Here is an 18,912-nt window from a genome sequence, read left to right on the forward strand (position 1 = left end):
CCAAAAACTTCACCTTGTTCTCTGATCCATGAAATGAGATTGAGGGGAAATGAAAACTGTCTGTTGGTATTGAGGACCTTGCAAATTACGCACATACTAAATATATTTGCCCTATTATTCATAATAAGAAAGAAATTAACCTTTCAGAAATAGTTTTTTTCAAGTGGTCACTTAACCATGAAAATGGCAAGGATAATGGACTTATGACAAACGAAAACTTCGTAACATAAGGCATCTATATACAAAAAAACAGGTCTTCAACCTTTTTTAAAAGAAGTGAACTAACGCCGACGCCGGATCATTATCCTTATATTGAGATTTTAGCGACCAAGGTAGCAGACACGGAAAAAAATCAAGAGCACTGTTATAAGGTTATTGTCATATTTCAACACTAGGTCGTCGATGTTGGTGGAGAGTTGAGTTGCTCATGCATATCCGCTTCAAATTCCATGGTTTAATGAGGTATAAGTATTTTTATTCTGTTCAAGATGGTAATGGCACAGGAAGTGGCGATCAGTATGATATAGTGGCATCTGGAATATATAATGTTTTGGCTCTACTATTCTAAGATGTTATCTTCTCAGGTGTTGCATGATTTTTTTTAATACAAATGACAAGTTCATAATGGGATTTGGTTGAGTTTTTTTTTCGTTGGTCATTTTTAAAGTTTAGAAACAGTCAACCCAGTTAACCCAGATGAGCCCAATTGTGAGACATTCACAAAGATTCAAATAGGTTGAACACACGTTCTTCTTTACATAATATAACAACTAGAACAGAGCATGTACAGTTCAGTAGATCTAACTTACAGGTAAATGTAAAATGTATTATCAAGAGCGGAATCATCGGATGCAGACCAAACTTGCCCGACATATATCCTTTATTCCTAGTTCAATCATCACTGGATAGATGTGATAAAAAGTAAGCCATCTAACTTTGGTTTGATGAGAGAACTTCATCTACACAGCAAAACGTAAAGTTTAAAGTTAAAAGCTGTCCTGCTTCTTTTCAATCTTCCCGAGACATCTCTGTGTGATGTCTGTATTTTGGGAATAATGGAACAAGTCGTTCAGAATAGGTCGTCCTATAGCAATGTCAACTGTATGTTGAAAAACATGTCCATCAAACGAAAATAAAGCACCTTGATGTATTTTATTTTAGAAGAGCCTTAAATATATTTATGTATTGCTCAAAGGCTTCAGAGAACTGTTTGTTTTGTGTCAAGTCTATAGGAAGATTAGTTCTGCATGTTACACTTATATATCAATAATTCCAGATGTGCCTTTTGCATATATACAACTGCATACCAAAAAGCTTTTGACCTATTCAATATTTTATATGGTTCCTAAACACATCATGGTTTAATCGAATCTTTAACATGGCAACTATGCAATTTTTACAAATCATTCATGTCACTATTGTATGGTAAACAGCATACACAAGTCCAACTATTTTACTACATTAAGGGGAGACAATTACCTTCATTATCCCAATAAAATGTGTTGTCACAGACCCCATTGTATGTTCGGATCAAACAAGAGTGCACAGTTTGAATGTCTTACCTGCTAAGCAGACCATCAATTTTATGTTGACAGTCTTAAAAATAAAGGTTTTACTTAAAGTATCATACAAAGACCCCTATAACCTTAGCATTTTGAAGATCTATGAGAATGAGGTGAGATAAATCCTGCAAGACAGAAATATCCACCGTACTAATTTTTGAACACCATATATAGCTGACCTCGTGCTTATGATAATCTCAAAACAAACCAAAACACAAAAACATCAACAATGAACCATGAGAATAAGGTCAAGGTCATCTTATACCTGCCAGATGCACATGCTCTTAGTACACCTTTATACAGTATACAGTTAATCCATACAACAAATATATCTGACCTAGTACTATAATTCTATAATTAAAAGTCAGTTCAACAATATCTGCCAGACTGAAGAACTTTTAATCATTCCATACAACAAATATATTTGGCCTATTGATTATAGTTCTTGAAAAACAGACCAAAGCACAAAAATGTTATATTGAACCATGAAAATGAGGTCCAGGTCAGATGAAACCTGCCAAACTGAAATGTACCCATTAGTCATTCCATTCACCACATAAAGCTGATCCACTGCTTATAGTAGAAATGGACCTTGATCACTGATCCATAAATTGAGATCAAGGTCAGGTGAACCTTATCTGGATGACATGTAGACATTGCAAGGAACCTATATATCATTTTTTTTTAAGCAGTCACTGAGACATAAAAATGAAGTCAAAGACAATGGATGTATGACATATGGAAACTTAGTATATCCATACATAATATGAAGCATCCAGGTCATTTATCTTTATGATGTCTCCACAAGAGTGCATACACTGAAATGTCTCGCCTTCTTTACTAATCATTGATATTATGTTGATAGTCCCAAGTATAAAGCTTTATTACAACTGTCACATAAACTTAACATTAACCAAGATAGCTAAACAAAGACTAGTGAACCATGAAAATGAGGTCAAGGTCAGATGAACCATGCCAGGCCAGACATGTACAGCTAACAATGCTTCCATACATTAAATATAATTGACCTATTACTTATAGTTTAAGAAAAATAGACCAAAACACAAAAACTTAACTATAACCAATGAACCATGAAAATGAGGTCAAGGTCAAATGACATCTGCCCGCTAGACATGTACATCTAACAAGAATTCCATACAACAAATATAGTAGACCTATTGAATAAAGTATAAGAAAAACAGACCAAAACACAAAAACTTTACTATAACCACTGAACCATGAAAATGAGGTCAAGGTCAGATGACACCTGCCAGTTGGACATGTACACCTCACAGTCCTTCCATACACCGAATATACTAGCCCTATTGCTTATAGTATCTGAGATATGGACTTGACCACCAAAACTTAACCTTGATCACTGATCCATGAAATGAGGTCGAAGTCAAGTGAAAACTAACTGACGGGCATGAGGACCTTGCAAGGTACGCACATACCAAATATAGTAATCCTATTACTTATAATAAGAGAGAATTCAACATTACAAAAAATCTGAATTTTTTTTTTCAAGTGGTCACTGAACCATGAAAAAGAGGTCAAGGACATTGGACATGTGACTGACGGAAACTTCGTAACATGAGGCATCTATATACAAAGTATGAACCATCCAGGTCATTCAGCTTCTAAAATATAAAGCTTCTTAGAAGTTAGCTTACGCCGCCACCGCCGGATCACTTTCCCCATGTTGAGCTTTCTGCAACAAAAGTTGCAGGCTCGACAATAAAACCATACATTGAGGACAAAAATGTTTAAAAGAAAAATATGTTAGTGCTTGACATATAGGGTGACAGACTGACACATTATACTATTAAATAACTGTAGCTGGCTGGCATATACAAAAACAAAAAGAAACTGTTCCCATTTGGAATATTCTTTCTTTATTCAGTCTTCTTTAATCATTATTTGACTCAAGACAACTCTTTTCAATTTACTCAGATACATCTCAACCCCACCCCATCCCCATTTCAAAAAGATCTTTAAACACTATTACTCTCTCAAAAAAAATTGAAGCATATCTCAATGAATGCTTGTTTTCTTGGAACTGTATTTCATCAATCTCTCTAAATATATTTGTCTTATGATTTATTGTCAGAATGAAATACAGCCTGTTTTGCTTTACTGTAATGTTTGAGTGACTTTCTTTTTAAAAACCACCAATATATTTCACTGTAAAAAAAAAATTGTACCTCTTGAAAAAATTTCAAGATATCAAATATGCTATGATAAATATTGGATCTCTTGTATTTTGAACTTTCTTTCATACTGTAAAGTGGTCTATTTTGCAGTTTAAATCTGGATTTATAGGGCCATTCTGGTTTTTAAGGTTTTTCATTCTTTGTTTTTCTTGTTTCTTATCATGATCTGCTATAAAAAAAAAATATTTTCCCCAGTAAACACATACATTTTTTGAGCTTAGGTGACAAATCCTCTTTCTGTGAAAAAAAAATATGTTGTATTTTTAATGTATCTTTTATACAGATTAAAATTAATTTATTCCCGTACATTTCATATGCAAAATGAAGAGACAACTATATGGCATAATCCCTTATAACAGATCTCAATGGATAGCAAAGTAAACTATGGGAAATTCTTAACATTTCTGTTTAATAACAACTCTTGTTCATTGTTGAAATTCATGATTTAATGTAGGTTAAACACAGAAACCATTATCATTATTTTAACCCAAAAGCCATCAGATATAAAGTAGAAACATCTACTTTGAATTCCTGGCTAAATAATATATCAAAGTAATGAGATAAACACTTTCAATATTCTTTTACATATATATTTCTTAGCAAAAAAATATGGTGGATGCAAGATCTGATTACCTCAGAAAATATGCTGTTTGCGTTAAAGAAATAATTCTAAGATTGACAAATGCTTACATCTTCATTTATATTAAAATCATTAAATGACTTATAATCTATTACCAAAAGCTTGTATCCTTTGTTTAGTAACATTTCAAGAAAAGCATTTCTTACATTGTTTAACATAGATTTACCTTAAAAGAATTAAATCAAGAGTGTGTTGAAGGGAAATAATATAATATTGAAATCCCATTGTACTATATTCCTTCAACTTCTGATGCCTGAGCTTTTTTAGTAAGAAGACTGGACATTTTGCCATACTTGTATTCTCTGTAAGACCTTTTAGAATGAAACAAGTATTCATACAGGTTCCACCTGTGTTTAGGTGTACATAAAGTCACAGTAACCATGAAACATTTCAATAAGCAATACTTTTCTGAAAAAATCTTTGGGAAGGAAATTCCTGTAAAACTAATTTCTTTTTCTCTCCTCTAAAAATGATCTCAAATAAACAGTGGAGCATTACAACTTTGTAAAATTGAACACTTTTAGTAATGTATCAAAACAATAATAACTCTTACAAATCTCCAAGTTGCATACACACAGATGTTCCTAAAATTTATTAAAACCAATCTGATTTTGTTTTGTAATTTATATAAAACCAATCTGATTTTGTTTTGTAATTTATATAAAACCAATCTGATTTTGTTTTGTAATTTATATAAAACCAATCTGATTTTATTTTGTTTTTATTTATAAGTAATAATCATCATTCAAATAAAAAAATGCTTTGTTTCATTGGTTCAAATATTTTATCCTCATATATAAATAAGGCAATTCCACATTTATTCGTGGATTTTTTTTTATATAAACAAGGTTTTTATAAAAAAAAAATGCTGATAAATGTTATGTTTCAAATTATCAAAACCTTGTTCATTACAATTGAGTCATTTTAACGAAAGTTATTTCCCTTTGTTCATGATTTAAGACTGGTAACTGTGGATGGTGACATAGATTTTCTTTGATCTCTCTGTGCCTCGTCAGCTACATGCTTTTGTATCTGTAAATAGAAATAAACAGCAGGCTTAGTATTTGATTTTTATTGTTTCAATGCCACTTTTATGCTACTTCGTGGCTGACAATTTATTTTTTTGAAGGAGGAAGCTGGAGTGCCCTGAGAAAACCACTAACCTTCCTTAGGAAAACTGATAAACCTAGTCAATTAAGATTGGAGTCTATTGCACATGCACAAGCAGGGTTGGAACTCACAACCTCATTGTAGACTTGCTAGTGATTACAGTAGTAACTACAATGTACGTAGACCACTTAGCCACTGAGTTTGATAAAGCCCTACAATAAATCATCTGACCATTTTTCTGGTATCTGTTATACTTTTCAAGATTAAATAAATTGTATGTTATCTATATGGCCAACTGTTTTGCCTTAGCAACCCTGTTTCTTGGTTTTGGGACAATGAAAAGACATCTCAAGATTCCTATTAAGACAAGCTAGGTTGAAATTGGTTGAAATTGGTTCAGTAGTTGATTGAACAGTTGCCAAGATATGACAACAGTTCACACAGTTCCAATAATACTAGACTCTGTGACAAACATAAGCATAATACAGGATGCACAAATAAGAAATTTGAGAAGACAAAGAAACTTAAATAAAGATGCATACCTGTCAACTTTTTAAAATGCCCATGGGGGTTTTGCGTGCAAGATTGCTCTTACAATCCTAAAAAACCTATAAGGGAGCATACAAATGCATCTTTGTGTTATTTTTTGGCTTCTTCATACTTTTTAATGCCTATAGTCATTGTACAATTTACTGTTTTGTTTAAAATTATGGACAAAATTGCTCTTTCAAAATTTCCATTTGGGAGCTTTCATAGGGGAAATCCCCCTAGATAGTGACAGTTGGCAGGTATGAAAGATGACACATGTACACATTTTGGCTTTTGGTATATATCCTCAGATTTTTGTTAATAGTACATTGTACTTAAGGTGGTATGGGTGTCTAAAATAAAAATGATAGAATTTGTGCATACTTTGCCAAAACGTAGTATCTATTGATATATGTTGAAATATATACATGTAATAAAATTGATAGGTCACCGCGCATTTTCTCAAACTACAGGATGCGACAAAATGACACATTTTGTAAGGATTATACAGGAAAAAACACCATTGTGTGGTTAGAAACTAAACAAAATGATAGAATTGGTAAATATGTAAGGAAAAGATAGCTTTCAGACAATGCTTTGAGAATTTTAAAAGAAAATGTAGGGTCACCGTGAGTTTTTTTCCGGCTAAAATACAAAATAGGAAAATTCCATGTAGAATCCTTCAGGAAGTGCACTATTTTAGAGTTACCTCCCCTTAAAATGGCAATTTAAAGTAAATAAAAAAACAAACAAACATAATCAACATTTGCAAAAATATTAATTTTTATAAGTTATACTCTTATAAATTGGTTCTTTTAAATGAAAATTCATATTAAATATCTGCATTCTTGCATCAAATTTTGCTAACTTAATAGAAAATCTGGACCTTTGGTTCACTGTTTTTTACAATCCAAGATGGAGAAAGACACCCATACTTCCATCATACAACTTAATGTAACCATGGTAACAAAGGTAATTTAAGTTTACTTATAATAGTTCAAATTGCTGTATAGGATTTTCATCTAATGATGCAAGTTTAGGGCATATTTTGTAGGGACTAGATTCCCATGAAACATTTATAAATTAAAAGAAAAATGTGTTTGATGACACAAATGCACCTGCTGAAGCTTTGAAAATGGAACAGACAGATGTAAGTAAAGACAGAAAAGCTTATGGTAAAAGGTTAACTCTGAATGACCCTATCTCCTCAGACAGGCCCAGTCTGCACCAAAAACTTTTTCAGCTACTAGTCCGAAGACCAATATCCTGATATTTTTCTTATTGGTCCAAACAAAGTTTTGTAAAAACTTAGTTGTCTGAAAACAATTTACTAGTCTGGGGCATCGGACTAGCGGCTAACTGTACAGACTGCAGCCCATACAAAGTTGGTACAAAATCAGAAATATTCAAGTTGTATTTGATAAATAACTTACTATTTTTCTAACATGATTGAGTACTTGACTTCCTTGTTTTCCTTGGCAATCATCTACTCCATAAGGAGGTCGTATAGTCACTTCTTCCATCACAATTATATTTTTACCTTCCCATCTCGACTCTGCCAACCTGCAATATTCTTAACATTTAAAAATATGTATATATCAAAGAATAAATAAGTAAGATAAGGTATATCAGAAGTTTCTTATCCCATATCATCAATGTAAATTCTTTAGTTAATTTCTGTATTAAATGATTTTATGATTAGGATGTATCAACAGCAAAAATCTAGAAAAGATGATAAAATAATGAATTTTGTCTAAACCCTGAATATTGATATGATAGAACAATGTTTTAAATACCAGAATATCACACTAAAATAAAAGTAGCTGCAACATTTGTCAGAGGACTGAATTACAAAAGTTTCAATAGAAATGCATAGGACATAAATGACCTACATGTAGCAGAGGAGTGTTGTGCCAATCTAATACATATGTTTAGGTTAATTTCTAAGTCTAGTAACAATGGCAATCATGTTCATTTGGACACTAACATATAATAGTATGTCAGAAATCCATTGTTTCTACCTGTGTTTGAATTTGCATATAAAACTTTTCAATCATGCACACCACAATATATACTGCTGTTCAGTTATCAGTTCTTTTAAAACCTGGACACAAACAGTCTCCAAAATGCTTGGACAACTCCTCCAGTTTCTTTACATTGATGAGACGGGTCAAGTAGGATATACGGTACTGTAGTTCCATCGGAAGAAAATAGGAGTAAATTGGTTTAAATTAGAAGTAAATCGGTTTACATGTATATATATATATTTTAACATATTAACAGGTCGACAGGTTGACAATGAAAAGGTCGACAGGTCGACAGGTTGACAATGAAAAGGTCGACAAGTGTTAGAATTTAACCAATCATAACGTGATAATTCATCTGTGGTCCGATACAGTCCTATACAGTGTATAGGTACATTGTCAACTTGTCAATTTGCCTACCAGTTATACATAACGCTATTATCAATTGGTCAACGTCTTATTAACCTGTCGACCTGTCAACCTGTTAACTATAATTTGTTTTTACATTTTTAACATTAACAATCTGTCGACTTGTCAACCTGTCAACCAATTATTTGAACGATAATATTTTTAACATTGTCAACCTGTCGACTTGTCTACTTGTCAACCTGTCAACCACTTATTTCAACCATAACATTTTTAAAATTGTCAACCTGTCGACTTGTCAACCTGTCAACCACTTATTTCAACGATAACATTTTCAAAGTTGTCAACCTGTCTTTCACTCATTAATTTTACTAGAATGAAAAATTCAAACAGTTTTACCTTTATACCATGAATACATACGCGTAGGAATTTACGGCAAAAAAAACGGAACTATAGTACCGTATATCCTACTTGAGCCGATGAGACTTACATTGATGAGACAACCATAAAAATTAAGATGAATGTTAATGACTTACGTTTTAACAATAGAGTTAAACACTTTTTGTGCTTCATCAGAAACACCAATACCAATGTAGTTAATACGTTTTCGTTTCTCTTCTTTACTTGCATTTAGTCTGTTATTCAACTGAAAATATAAGTACACTAAAATTAAACAAAATTATTGGATTGCACATACATGTATCTTTAAACATTGTTTATGCACCAGCGTGATTGAAAAAGTCCCTGCATTAGCTGTTCTCATGCAAAGCCAATGCAAGTGTGTCTTATCATGCTTATGTTGATAATAATGTCACAGTAACTAGATCATATATCAGGACAGTTAAAATATTTTGGTTCTTTAACAAGCACTCAAATGTCACTATGATAAAGTTCAGAATTTTGAACAAAATGGTTAAGTCATATAAAGTTGAACCTTTGGTGATATCAATGTCACATGCCAAATATAAAATTTTACATTACAGGGGGTGTTCTTTTAGAACTGAGTTGTTATCTTGAATAAATGTCTCTAATGGTTGAAAAATGTTTGGTGAAATGGACTGTTTTTTTTCCATTGAAGTACAAAAAATGTTTGGAAAGTGACTGCCTACTGTCATGATTGTTGTTTCATTGTTATTCATTGGATACCTTTTTCAGTGGATGTCATGGGTACAGGCCTATTGAACAACTTGTGTAAATGGTAATTGATGTACAAATTTTCTATAGGCTTGTATGTAGACTTTTGTAAATCTATAAAATCACATGCACATACCCACTAAAATACACTTTTTTTAAACCACAAAAATAAATTATTTTTGTATTTGGCCATTTCACTTTTATACTGCTAAAATAACTTGATGATTTTTTGAAGTGGCTTAATGTGCTAAATTCTCAATTTTTTTTATATTTGTTATATGTTTATTTGGTGCAATCCATTCATGATTTCACAAGCACAATACTGAGGAAATATATTTTCATTTCGATTTCTCTTCCTACAGAAATAACTTTTTCTGAGGCTGAGCTTTCAAACAGCAAGTACACAAGATATTTCTTAAAGTGTGTCCGGAGTAAAATTTTGCTTCAAGTATGTGTTTGATGAAAATATTTCAGTATACTGCAGTTTGTATATATAGCCTACTACACTGAGACTAACTACAATTATATTATTATACAGAATTCTAGCTAAATACCTTCTGTAAACTCAAGTTAGGCAGTGCAGGTGGAGGGTCATCAGATTCTTTAACAACTTTAACTTCACTACAATAATTGAGATTAACCATGCGAACATCATGGACATTGTGTTTACCGCTGGCAGCAGATGATTCTAACAAACAGTTAAGGAATATACAAGAAATGATAGTGGGTAAACAACTTAACATACATAGGATTTTTGTATTTTGTATGGTTGAAATTCAAGTTTCTTTCCAAGACAATACACAGTGGCAAGTAAATTTTTATTAAAATTCCAGTCAGATTAGTAGATATTTTTTTTAAAGTATAAACTGTGCATTCATTTATTTTCGTGGGTATCAATTTTCGTGGATTGCTGAAAACTTGCATATTCGTGGATACTTGAATACATGGTTTCGCCATTATCCATATACAAAGCCTATTGAAATTATGACATTCATCGTACATGTACATTTGAATTCGTGGTTCATCTGTACCCACGAAACTTGGTATACAACGAATAATAATGAATCCACAGTTCTCCTGGCAATATCTTTAAATTTTCCTCAACTTAAATCTTATTGCTGTTGTCAACTTGATATTGATGATGTTTGTTTTGAATAATTGTTCAACACAAAAACTTTGTCAAAGTGTGACTTTATTAGGAAACAATGAAAATATATATGTAAAGCAATATACACCATGTGCTTACCAAAATTTCACATAAAACACAAAAAAAGGGCTTGAAACAATGTGAACAGACTTTAAGTGCGAAAATTAAAGTGCTGAACATGAATGGGAGATAAGGTGTTTTTTGGCAAATGGACCCAGATAAGTAAAAAGCGGGTAACAATAAATCGTTAATAAGAACTCATTAACAACTATGTCTAAAGCTAAATAAATATTAGCAGTTGTCATTCAAATAACATCCTGATGAATATTATTACTGAATTTATATGGGAACGAAGTCCCCAATAGCAGTTGAAAATCAATAAAAAAAAAAAAAAAAAAATATGGGAAAATGTTCCAGAAATTTTCATTGTACTATTGAACTCAAAATCGTTCAAATTTTTTTATGTCATGTTTTGAATTCCAGCATCTGCACAGAAATCTACAATGTACTTCCTTGTTCCGGTCTCGTTTGTATCAAACTTTGAGTAAAATATATATTTATCAGTCTAGTATGAAATAGAAAGGAACGCAATACCAATGTCATTTTTAATAATTCCTTGTACCTGATGATAGCGTTTCTTTGTTTACATTGCATAGGACGCCATAACTTAAATAACGTCACAACTAACATCCCTAACAACTGAACAAAAATCGGAAACGTTACAGTATTTCCGTTTCTCTTTTTTAACAAATATTTAAGTTACAAAAAATAATTCATACAGACTTCGTCCCCATTTACAAATTACAGGTAATCTGGTAATGCCTGTCTCATATTATCAGCCCCATATTATCCTATTCCTAGTCTTTCAAATTACATTACAGAGGCTTTAATGTCAATTTGTAATTTCAGAATCATACAACAATCAATTTCAAACTACGTTGTGTTTTGCCACGTTAAAAGATACGGAAAGTTCGTGATGACCTATGGACGATATTTATAAACAAAACATAATTTCGCAGAAAAAAAGCGAGATCATTTCCATAACAACTCGTCATATATTGAAGGATACTGATTGCAAGCATTTTACTTTCCACATCGAAAGCTAACACTTCCCCTTGCAATTTTTGATTGTAACATGTCGTACACGACACAATACTTCCTATATTGAAGTATTCGCCCTCTTGGGCCATAATCTTCATTTTTCTGCCACCAAGATGAGTGAATATGGAGTAAATATTTTGTTTACCTTTGATTGGCTGCTAGAAATAAAAAGACTAAACTATTAGTCGAATGTCGGTCAAATATCCGGTAAACATTTCGTCAGATAATAAAAATATTTAACTTTACCTTATAAAGTTAAAAAAAATATTTTTTACTGGCTTTGACACAAATAATTTGTTTCTCTAACCCCGCCATTTTTGGGTAGCACAAATAATGGCCATGCTCAGTCCTGACAGAGTCAAAACATATAATAAAAAAAGTAAAAAAATCTTTAACCGAATAAAATTCAAAGAAAGTTGGTTACTGAGCTAGTTTAGAAAGCAATTCTGGGAAATGTACCAATATAAAATCTGGCAATACATTAACAACTTACAGAAATTTCAAAATATTTTTTATGTTTGAACCATATTTAACATTTAATTAAAAAAAAGACAGGCAAATAATTACAAGACTGTAAGAACTAGCTGCATGTCCACGTACGGTGATCTTGAAATAGAAAGAGGGAGGTATATTGGTATTAAAGCTGAAGACAGAAAGTGTAAGCTATGTAAGATCGCAGCTGAAGACGAAATACATTTTCTTTTAAAATGTCCTGTTGTAAAAAGATACCAGATAGCAAAATCTAACATTTAACTGGCTTTCTAAATTCATTCTTTTTTAAAGATTAGCTGATGAAATGAAATTTGTCAAATTGGCCGGATTCTTTCATCTGAAGATTTGTTTGTTACATCGAAATTTTAACTCATCTAATTTATTACACCCCCTTTTGAAGAACGAAAGAAAATCATCATAGAAAATGTCATTGTTGTTTGAAAAAAACGAAGGAGATATATATATGTTGTGTACAAGTTATCATTTTGTACAAAAAAATTGTACAGATTATAATTTGTATTTTGACTTTGTACAAATTGTAATTTGTAAAAAAAGTGCCTCTACAAATTACAATTTGTACAATATTTGACGAAAATTCACTTATAACTTGTACAACACTGAATTTATAATATTGATTTTGGTGGAAAAAGCATTGATACACACCACCATAAAATTGTTAATAAGTGACCATACAGTACCTCTTATGTACAAAATAAAAGCTAATGTATATTACATAAATAAGGCCGTTAGATTTCTCGTTTGAATTGTTTTACATGATTTCGGGGCCTTTTATAGCTTACTATGCGGTGTGGCCTTTGCTCATAGTTAAAGACCTATAGTTGTTAATTTCTGTGTCATTTTGGTGGAGAGTCACAGGGGCGTGTCCAGGATATTTTAAGGGGGATATAATATTGCGATGAAAATTTTTTGGACCTTTTTTGGGCTTAAAAACATAAAATAATAGTGAATTGCACTAATGTAACGGTTCCTGACTTGGAGCATGTATATTTTATAGTTAAAGTGTCAAGGGTGTGACATTTTTTATGCCGAGTTCTCTCCATTAATTGTCTATGTATATTAAAATGATTGGATGGATCTTAACAGCAGTAGACCAATAACGAGAAATTCCAAACTCAAGGGTATAAGGAGTAACCAAGATTTTATGAACGAGAGGCGTGATTACGGTTGAGGGGTCATGGGGAAGACCAGAAGCTCCTGAATTTCAACAATTTAGCATCAAATTATGAAGTAATCCCTCTATTTTTGATTAAGTTCGGGTTTCGTTGAACGACACACATGATACAAGACAAATAAACACTGAAGAATAAAGTTCTTTCGTTCTGAGTATTGCTTTAATGTGGAAATATACATATTTTTTTTTTTATTTTTTTTTACCCCCATTACGCCCTTACCTGGACCCGCCCCTAAGTCAGGCTCATTGTCAATCAAACCACATCTTCTTTTTTTTTTATAGTTCCCTTTTATCATTAATTTGAGCGGGTGAGTCACCGTGAGTGAATGATAGCATCGGGAATTCAAACCTTCGCTTGTCGATTTTCAAGGGAAAGGTCAATTATGGCAAGTGGATTCGTTTTTTTGGGCTTGTTATTTCATTACAATGGTAAAAATAAAATTTATATCTCTGACAGATGACAATAATTTTTATTATAAAGCTTCATTTTATGAGCTCCAGAGTAGTTATATAGAAGAAAAAAAAATAAAAAACAACCACACACTAAAAGTATATCCAGTGAGCTCTTAATTCAGAGACGTAGCACTCAAATTTATATTGGTACGGCAGGAAATTTTATGGGTCGCGAAGCGACTCAACCCGACTCATTGAGTGTTCCAGCTAGGCCATTTTCAGAGGGGCACCCTGTGCCCTTTTAAAAGTTTCCAGGGCGCCCTGCCTATTTTGAAGATCGATTGTATATTAATTTGTTCGTATTGATATGATACGCTAATTACTAAATTTTACCTGGGGAAAAGTTTATGGCTTTGTTTACTACCCCTACCCCAAGCTAATCAGGGCGATATCTTTTTGCGCCAAAAAGTAACTCATTTGCGCCACAACTTAATTGCGCCAATACTTCTTTTGCGCCACCTAATTTTCAAAACTATAGGTATCATTTGCGCCAATAAAATAATCCTCTAATAGCGCCAATTTTATTTATTTTTATATAACAACTAAATGATTGACTAGGTACCATCAGCAAAAAATTCCTTTGACATTGTACACAGAAAATGGCCACGCATCCTTATAAAATTAATCAACGGTTACAACTGGTGTCATAATCTGTTGTTATTGGTAATCCGTTTTTGGGTGGGTCATTAATGATCATCAACATTAATTCATTCAAATAGAACTGTTTGTATGTACATTGAACGACAAATTTATGTCACATATATATGACGTATAAAATTTTCTGACGTCAGACACTCAAATCAATTAATGCTGTTCGTAGATAGAAGATGTTTTTTTCTACGGTTAAATTGTCCCCTTTTAAAATTGTTATACGATGATGACTGATGTACCCATATTTTGACTATTTTATCAATTGTGACTGTTTATTTAATGCATCATGTAAATATAACGGAATTTGATGAGACTGTTATTTAAGTGAGAGGGTTAGCGCTATAGAACCAGGTTTAATCCACCATTTTCTACATTTGAAAATGCCTGTACCAAGTCAGGAATATGACTGTTCTTGTCTATTCGTTTTTGATGCGTTTTGTTATTTGATTTTGCCATGTATTATGGACTTTCCTAATTGATTTTTCTCTGAGTTCAGTATTTTTGTGATTTTACTTTTTACATATTGTCAAATATGTCTACATACTTCTTGCTTAAGAATATATATGTTAAGGTATTTATTTTGAGTTATGGGAAAAGTTAAAGAGGGTCTTAGTAGCAGTGTTGGTAGGGTGCCTTGGTCATCTTTTTCTGTATTCTTTATTTTTGATTCAATTTTTCACTGTTGCTATATATCCTAAAATTGTGCATTTACTGAGCACAGCTGTCTTGTGCTGTATTGCCATTAAGCACAGCAGGGGTAGAAAGGTGAAACTTGTAAAATGTGGCAGACCATAGAACTTGACAGAATGAAACAGGTCACCTTTCAAAACATACTGCATATATAAAGTTCAACTGTACCAAGCAATGATAAAAAAACTTGTGTGACAAGTTGCTTGACAAGTATTGCCTCCCGTGGTAAAAAGAAGAAAGATAGAGTTCTATATGGGCTAATGATGTTCTTGTATAACCTGTGATTCAACAAATAAACACAATGTTTGATTAATATCTTTTATTATTAAAATATGCCCTTTTCATATTATCATATCGCGCGTTAAATGCCCTTTTTCAGGATTGGCACCCTGCCCTTTTGAAATCATAGCTGGAACACTACAGTGAGTGAGTCAACGAGGCGGAAATTCGGCAGGGGTTCGGGGCCGCTCAAGGCCCCGAGAAATTTTGGGATAAATGGTGCAAATTTTTTTTTTTGACTTTTTGTGCTCAGAAACATAAAATAGGCGTAAAATGCACTAATTAAACAGTTCCTGACGTGGGGCATGTATAAAGTTATAGTCAGTATATAAAGGGTTAAACAATTGATGCCGTATTCTCGAGATCCCTTTAAATGTCTATTCAAAATGATTTGATGGATCCAAAGCTATTTACCAATATCATTGAATATATTATACGGGATTTGTAAGTAAACATTAGACATGGAAAAACTCTCCCTAGCTAAGTCAGTCACTGAAATAGAGGTCATAACTAGTAACGGAAGAATGCGTTGCGAATTTCCGTTATTAAAATTTATTTAGAGTTTTCTAGAGATGACTTTTGTACAGATCTTTCGTCAAAGCCATAGGGTTCAACATCACCAGAAGAATATTCTTCTGATTTCGTCGAGAAAATCGTCAATAGTTCTGTCGTAGTCAAGTTCAATGTTTTAATGGATATACAAAAGTAAAAGGGCGTTTAATCGTTAAAAAAGATGCATGTTTTAATACTTTTGATGCTAAATAATTCTGTTGGAATTTTTTTTCTAATAGCATAAAAATGGACAAGATTATTATTTCAACCCAGGTACGACGGCAAAAATCAGGGCCTGATTTGTTTGTGTCTCATAAATATATGCTGTGACCCCAGCCATCGAAAATCAAAAGGGCCGTGCCTTAGATTTTTTTTATCTATCTATAATTTGCTGACTGGGGATCATTATATTCAGCAATATTTTAATGGGCTGGGGAGTGCGGGGTTAAACATGTTTTTGTAGGTTATAAATATGTTATAGCTGTGGAACGTTTTTATCATATAATTGTAAGAGAGTATTCATGGCTTGTTGCTGAGTGGAATTGTGAAAAAGAGGAGTCAAAACGTTCTTGTCTATCCTTTGTTGCTTTGAAGGCGTCACGCCTGTCATCCTCAGTCGTAATAATGTGTTACTGTAATTTGAATTTTTAAATGACTAAATGCCGTTTTTTTCGACTTATTGGTCAACTCTACGGTAGCGAATCACGACGACTTTGACATAGTCAATAATATAAGTAATACGAGCGAATTATATCTTTATAACTTAAGTAACGAATTGTCGCAAAAATATTCTAAAAGTGAACGTAATCTAAGCTGCTTTATCATTTTGCAGTCGTGTTTTTTTTAAAGTGCAAGTTAAAGAGGGGCGTTCACCATCTAAGTCCCCTCTGGATCTGTCACTGGCATACCCCGCTTTGAATTTTTTTAAAAGAAAAATGAGTGCAATTTTGTATTTCGGTTGCAGGAAATTAAGGGACTAATTTAAGACTGTCAAATATTCGCAAAATATAGTCAGAGGGTTTAAGGAACTACTACCAGACGTCAGTCAATATAGAAAATGATACTCATTTAACTTGAAATTGTGAATTGTCGAAGTTTAGAGATCTTTAGATATGGTCCATATTACAATTTTATTACGGGGACCTCAATACCCGGCGCCCACGAAAAAGAGTCTAAACACGTTTCGTAAAAAGGGCTGTCTGAAATATCAATGATAGATAGGAAAGTGTCTTCAGGTCATAAAAGACGCCTTTTCCTCATTTTGTAAAAACTGGTGTAAACAGGGAAAACATGATAAAAAATTTGTTGTTTCTTATTCAAATTTATGTATGAATGTTGTGGATATTCGAATATCAAATTTTGAAAGTAATTCAGGAAGAAATAAAAGAGTGCATATATACATGTAATAAAATTGAGAACGGGAATGTGTAAAAGTGACAACAACCCGACCACCGAACAGACAACAGCCAAAGACCACCAATGGCTTTTCAATGCAGCGAGAAAATCCCGTATCCGGACTGGCGGAGGCGTCATTCAGTTGGCCCCTAAACAAATATGTTTACTAGTTCAATGCTAATGAACGTCATACTTAACTCCGAAATAGATAAAAGCAGAGAAAATACAAAATCATACAAAAGTAACAAATGGCTACACAGCCCTTGCACGGTCGGCCCGAGCTCGCACTGGTTTTGGGCATTTAAATAATTTATCATTTTCATTGTCGGTACCCCTTTTCTTAGCTTGCTGTTTTGTGTGACCCTAGGCTCCGTGCTGAAGAGCGTATTCAATTTGACATGTTTGACCTGTAAAAATTGTTTACTTTTTACACATAATGAGACATCGATTGAGAGTTCAACTTGTCTCATTTATTGTCTACTAGTCTACCATGTCTACTACATCTCCTTTTTTCTATTGAACCAGTATTAATGATCATAAAGGTCTACCGTATAGATTGCTTATGACTCTTAAATGAGATTTTCTATCTTTGTTTGTTAAGTAAAAACCGGCCTAGGTTTTTTTAAATAAATTATAATTTTTTTAGGTACGGCAGTATCGACCGCTACGCCCCTGCCTTATCCATACCATTGTGCATAGTAGTCCACATTCTGTTTTCTAAAACGTATTATCTTTTTTAATTTTAATTTCTTGCCGGTGTATAATTTGGAGTTAAGTATGACGTCCATTATCACTGTACTAGTATATATTTTTTTAAGGGGCCAGCTGAAGGACGCTTACGCCGGTACGGGAATTTCCAATCTCATTAAAATCCAAAGTTCTGATACGCTATCCTCCACTGGAGAACGTGGAGGGTAGCGTATCAGAACATCGGATTTTAATGAGATTGGGGAGTTTCTCGCTACACTGAAGACCCATTGGTGGCCTTCGGCTGTTGTCTGTGCTAAGGTCGAGTTGTTGTCGCTTTGACACATCCCCCATTTCCTTTCTCAATTTAATATAAATAGTAATTGTAACATTCCTTTCTTGTCGTGTGCACAATTCATTTTGTATATTATGTATTATTATTTTATTCTTTGTACCAATGTGTATACAGTGGTTTTTAAAAAGAATAAATTGTTCTAAAAAAGCTTCTACTAGAATTTGAATTAAAATTGGACGCGAACATGTAGAGTGCAAACGGACCTTGGTGCGAACGTGCGAGGTGCGAACGGGTATGGTGCGAAAGTGTATTGGGCGCGAACGGACCTGATAAAATCATAGCTGACATATAAATATATGTCTCTGCTAAAAAAAAAATACACACAAGTTAACTTGAATGCT

The 18,912-nt window shown here is 32.9% G+C and overlaps 1 protein-coding gene across 1 annotated transcript; it reads right to left on the reverse strand.

The window, feature by feature from the left end:
* Positions 1-3,434: 3,434 nt before the first annotated feature.
* Positions 3,435-11,991, reverse strand: LOC134706877 (protein LSM12-like). Its single transcript, XM_063566210.1, has 5 exons — positions 11,794-11,991; positions 10,132-10,265; positions 8,980-9,089; positions 7,487-7,616; positions 3,435-5,447 (listed from the first exon to the last, which is right to left on the reverse strand). The coding sequence occupies exons 1-5, from the start codon at positions 11,921-11,923 to the stop codon at positions 5,364-5,366; spliced, it is 588 nt and encodes a 195-aa protein (XP_063422280.1). The 5' UTR covers positions 11,924-11,991; the 3' UTR covers positions 3,435-5,363.
* Positions 11,992-18,912: the final 6,921 nt, after the last annotated feature.

This window comes from Mytilus trossulus, chromosome 2, assembly GCF_036588685.1.
Source record: "Mytilus trossulus isolate FHL-02 chromosome 2, PNRI_Mtr1.1.1.hap1, whole genome shotgun sequence".
NCBI lineage: Eukaryota > Metazoa > Mollusca > Bivalvia > Mytilida > Mytilidae > Mytilus > Mytilus trossulus.